General features: G+C 46.3%; 1 protein-coding gene across 1 annotated transcript in view; it reads right to left on the reverse strand.

Moving 5' to 3' along the window:
• spg11 (SPG11 vesicle trafficking associated, spatacsin) overlaps positions 1 to 4,853 on the reverse strand; it is a gene marked incomplete in the record, with an annotated part of 23,866 nt that overhangs the window by 4,378 nt on the left and 14,635 nt on the right. The window contains 4 exon segments of the mRNA XM_035664617.1: positions 229 to 967; positions 1,078 to 1,292; positions 1,692 to 1,857; positions 2,232 to 2,339. Of these exon segments, the coding sequence (XP_035520510.1) occupies positions 229 to 967; positions 1,078 to 1,292; positions 1,692 to 1,857; positions 2,232 to 2,339 (1,228 nt within the window).

The following is a 4,853-nucleotide window of genomic DNA, read 5'->3' on the forward strand; positions in this document are numbered from 1 at the left end:
CTGGGAGAAGCTGAGTGCAATGACAACAACTCCCATGATCCCTCACTGCTTCACAACCTCATTAGACTTTTTCTTATTGATTTATTGTGATATTGTACGTCTAAAATATAAGTGTATTTGCAGACATTGGAAACACTTTGGACGTAGAAAGAGATGATTACTCTGAAGAATATTGTGATAAAAGATGTGTAAAGTATATTCATATATGAACTGAAGGTCCGAGCTTACAGCTGGTTATGCTCTTCCCTGGCAGAGCTTCTGATGCCTCTTCTTGCGGTTCAGGGTTCAGCTCTCCAGAGGCCAGACCTCGGCAGCGCAGCACCACCCACATGTCTTGGTGATACAGGGAGAAATACCGGCAGACCCGGCTGGCTTCATGGATACTGCTGTCATCTAATAACTGACCAACCAGTGTAGCCAGAACACGCCTCTCCTCTGGACTCAATGCCGAATCAATGTCCTCCTGCTCCTGAGATGGACCCGGCAGTCCCTCCAGACTGAGACACCTCTCTGTGTTAAGACCCGATATGTTGGAGAATGAGAACTCCTTCATGAGCACTTCGTATGAGTTCATGTCAGGCGTGACGGCCGGCGGCGGCAGGTTGAAAACACTTTCCTTCTCCATGGCGACGGTGAGGACACGCCGTCGGACCCGGCTGACCCACAGCTTCTTCTCCAGGGTCTCCAATCGGTCCACTGGAGCCGGGTTGAGCATGGCGAGCCAGTGAGCGGCGAGGCAGAGCAGCAGGCAGCGTTCCTGGACGTCCAGCAGCTCGCTCTGAGCCTCCGCGGCCCCAGAGGAGTCTGCGGCCTCAGTTTCAGCCTGCGACAGGAAGAACTGGGAGGCAGATTCTGGATCAGTGCTGTCAGCCTTCAGCTGCTCGTGACATTTCCTCCAGAAACCGACTCGTGCCTCCAAACGTCCCCACTGCCTCTTGGACTTCTTGGAGTTTACATCCTGGAGAAGCTACATAGAACAAAGAAATCCCACTCTTAAGCAATATTGGATATTTAATGAAAAATATAGAATGATAGCTTTCAAATAAAAAATTAAATAATGTGTGTGGTGGTTCAAACCTGGCTGAGCAGCAGGCGGTGGATGGACAGGCCGGCCAGCTGAGCGACCTGCCGGGCCTGGCTGTAGCGCCCCCTGGCCTGCAGAGCATCCACTGCAGCCTGGAACTCCTCCTGCTGGTCGGCGGGAGAACTGCACTGCAGCAGCCTGGGAGACAGACTGACCTCCGACCCCTGCAGCAACTGACTGAGCTGACTCAGCTTCCTAAAGTCTAGACCTGCACAAGAATGACAAATTTCACACAAAATTCACTTGTGTACACACATCAACAGAGCAGGGAGGTTTTTTTAAAGTAGGTGCTTTAGAGTGAAGTCTCCGAACAGGTCGGAGGTCAGAATGCAAATCATTTAAGGCAGCTGCTTTGTGCCAAGATAGTAATCAACCCTGTGATGGTCCTAATTAATAATCCCTGTTTTTTCCTGAGCTCATTCTTACATGTTTTGGGATTAGTGAGCAATTCTCTTTTTTTTCTAAAACAGAAAAAGGTGCTTTAGAGTGAAGTCTATGGACAGGTCGGAGGTCAGAAGAAACAGCAGCTGCTTTGTGCCAAGATGGTAATCAAACCTGAACTTATTCTGACATGTTTTGAGATTGGCGGGCAACTCTCGGATCTCACCATTGGATTTGAGAAGTTTGTCGACGTCTGCGAGGAGCTGCAGCAGCCGGTGGAGGTCGTACTGGGAGGAGCAGCGCTGCAGCATAGTGAGGAGCAGCACGGAGGCCTGACTCTCCACCCACTGCAGGGGGAGTCCGCTGGAGGGTGCCGGGCCTCCGTTTCTCAGCTAGGAGGAAGAGATAAAAGAGATGAACTTCACAGCTGAAGGAGGGGGGCCCTTTCATGTTTTCCCTGTTCCTGGATGAGTCTTTTCTGTCCTGGATGATCTTTAACACGGCTGGATGGTCTTTAACACGGCTGTTTAAGGTCAAACCGTCTGCTGCATTAAACTCTTACAGAATAGCTTAACATCAGGCTCAAAAGCAGTGGAGTAAGATTAAGACGTACAACAACCATATTTATTTATTGTTTATGTTCTGATTTCCCACACTTTTTACTGCACTGGAAGTCACTGTTTCCAGGTTTCCATCCAGCGCGAATTACGACCAAACGTTCAGAACATCAGCCAAAAAAAAAGCAAATTAATGTGTGTTTCCTTACAGCGATGAGTGTCCTCTGGAAGTCCAACAGCTTTGCTTTGGCCTCAGAGAAGTTCCTGTAGTCACAGCACAACTCAAACATCCTCAGCACCAACACCAGAGGAGAGTCCTGAGAGACAAACCAAACAGAAAAATATCTGTGTTATTGTTTCTCTTAAGTCAGTGAAGCAAAGTTTTGTTTTCTTAACTTTAAATCTCCTCCTTCAATTCAATATGTTGCATATTAAAAGACTTTTTCCAAATTAACAGATGTAATGATTACTGGGAGAAGTATTCTTGTATTAAAGTGAAACTAAATCCCTGAATTCGGCTAGCTCCCTCCCTCCGAGCAAATTGTAAATAAACTTTTACAAATGGCGTGAATGTGCTTCTAGTGACTATAAAAACTCCAGTCTTACCAATGTGGACACTGAGACAGCAGCGGCTCACAGCTAGTTTGTTAGCTCTGTTAGCTCTGTTAGCACTGACTACCAGAGCTGTACTACTGTCACTGTGGTCGCTGTCACACACTGAAGTAGAGACAGTTTGTTAATCGTCTCCAGGAGAACACTGAGAGCTCTAACAATGGATGTTTGACCTTTGACCTCAACTGCTCTGTTCTGCATTAATACACAGCTGCTACACACACACACACACACACAGACACACACATACATACACTGGGTGTGGCTCGTTCTGAATTCAGAAGATGAAACATGAATTCATTTTCTCCTCATTTTTGACTTTAACGCTCCGTCGCCTCCCAAACCCCCCCCAACCCCCCCCACCTCTGCCGTCCTTTTCGTAACCTCTGTCTACCTGTCTGTCTGTGTACCTGTCTCAGGTGACATTCCCTGTGAGGATCTTTAAGCTGATGGGGGTGGAGACTGTGCTGGTGACGAACGCCTCTGGAGGAATCTGTCCGGACTTTAAAGTAGGTGACATTATGCTGATCAAAGACCACATCAACCTGCCAGGATTTGCTGGACAACATCCACTGTGTGGACCCAACGACGAGCGGTGAGACAGGAGGACAGACACACAGGAAGACAGACAGAGAGAGTCAAGAAGAGACACAGACGACTCTATATAAACCCTGAGAATAAAATAAACTATATTAAAGAGGATCTGATCTGTATGTAGATACCTGGGCTGCAATACCATTCAGGGACATTTTAATATGGAACAATGTGATTCTATGCAATCTGATACAGTTCTTAACATTTAATGTAGACATTTATTTTCCTTTCGAAATTAAAATAAGCCAATTAAAAGTGACATTACCTTCAAATACATATATTTTATTTAAAAAACAGGGAACCACAAGTATTTTGTTTCTAGCATGCATCTTTGCTGCTTCCTCTGCAAGCCACTTTGCAACCCACCTCCACCCCAGCTCCTCCTTTTGCTGTATCTGATTTAATCAATGTTATTTCTGATTGCCATTAAAGCTTGCTCTGTTCTGTACCCTGGGGGTCTTTGCTGCTGCTCTCCCAGTACAGAACAAATATAACATTCTGCATTTGGAATAAGTTTCCTTTGACAAAGGTGGTCCTGACTGAATTACAGGCATTGTGTTTGTTGCTTTTCCAACAGACAGAAAAACTTTCTGCAGTGGTGCACTGTAAATCGTGTCGGCGAGCCATGCTGTGCTTACTCTCGTCACTATTGTGACCTTTCACGAAAGTGGAGACGCCATTAGCAGCAAAGTTTTAGTCAACAGATTCATAAGTTTAGAATTGGACCATTGACTGGTTTATGGTACATTTAGATCCATCCAGCAGTCTGCGTACTGATGTAGTCGCAGCTATAAGTTTAAAACAGATTTTTGACTCGTATCATAAATCTAACCCTAACCCTAGAAATTAAATCTGGTCCCCCTGTCTGTCTGACTTTCTGACTGTCTGTGTGTCTGTAGTTTTGGGATCCGCTTCCCCTGTATGTCCGATGCATACAGTAAGGATCTGCGGCGGTTGGCACTGGACGTGGGCTCCGAGCTCGGCTGCAGTGATTTCATCAGAGAGGGGGTTTACTGTATGGTAAGCGGACCAAACTTCGAAACCATCGCTGAGGCCAGAATGCTGCTGATCCTGGGCTGTGACTCTGTGGGTAAGGGTTTGTCTGATTGTTCATTGAGGGGGAACAACAGCACAGTAAGGGCTTCTGGCAGTTGTAGTGTGGAAAGTTATGTGTGGTTCTCTAGGTTTAGGGTCATTCTGTTTCTGGCAGTCCTAAAGAAGCTTCTACAGTTCTTTAGAAGACCTATGGCATCTCAGAGAGTGTACGATTTCTGGAGAGGGTTCTATCAATCTTCCAGGAAGAGTCAATGTTTCTCTGAGAAGGTTCTGGGGGTCCTTGAAGAGGATCTAGGGGATTTTTATATTGTTCTAAGGGTACATAAGAAGCAGTCAGGGTCGTGGAAAGTTTATGTGGGTCCTTCATAAGCTTCTAGGGTTCCTTGAGATAGGCCTGAGTTCCTGAGAACAGTCTTTGGTACTTGGGACACCTCTAAGGGTTCCCTAGGAAGAATTCTTAGGGGTTCTTATAGGGGAACTTGGCAACTCTAGCCAAATACATGGTCCCAGAAGCTGTAGGGGGAGCCGTTGGAGGAAAACATGCAATGACAAAAGTGAAAAACAGCGAA

This window comes from Morone saxatilis, unplaced genomic scaffold (genome assembly GCF_004916995.1).
Source record: "Morone saxatilis isolate NCDOM2014 unplaced genomic scaffold, NCSU_SB_2.0 Contig2, whole genome shotgun sequence".
NCBI classification, from domain to species: domain Eukaryota; kingdom Metazoa; phylum Chordata; class Actinopteri; family Moronidae; genus Morone; species Morone saxatilis.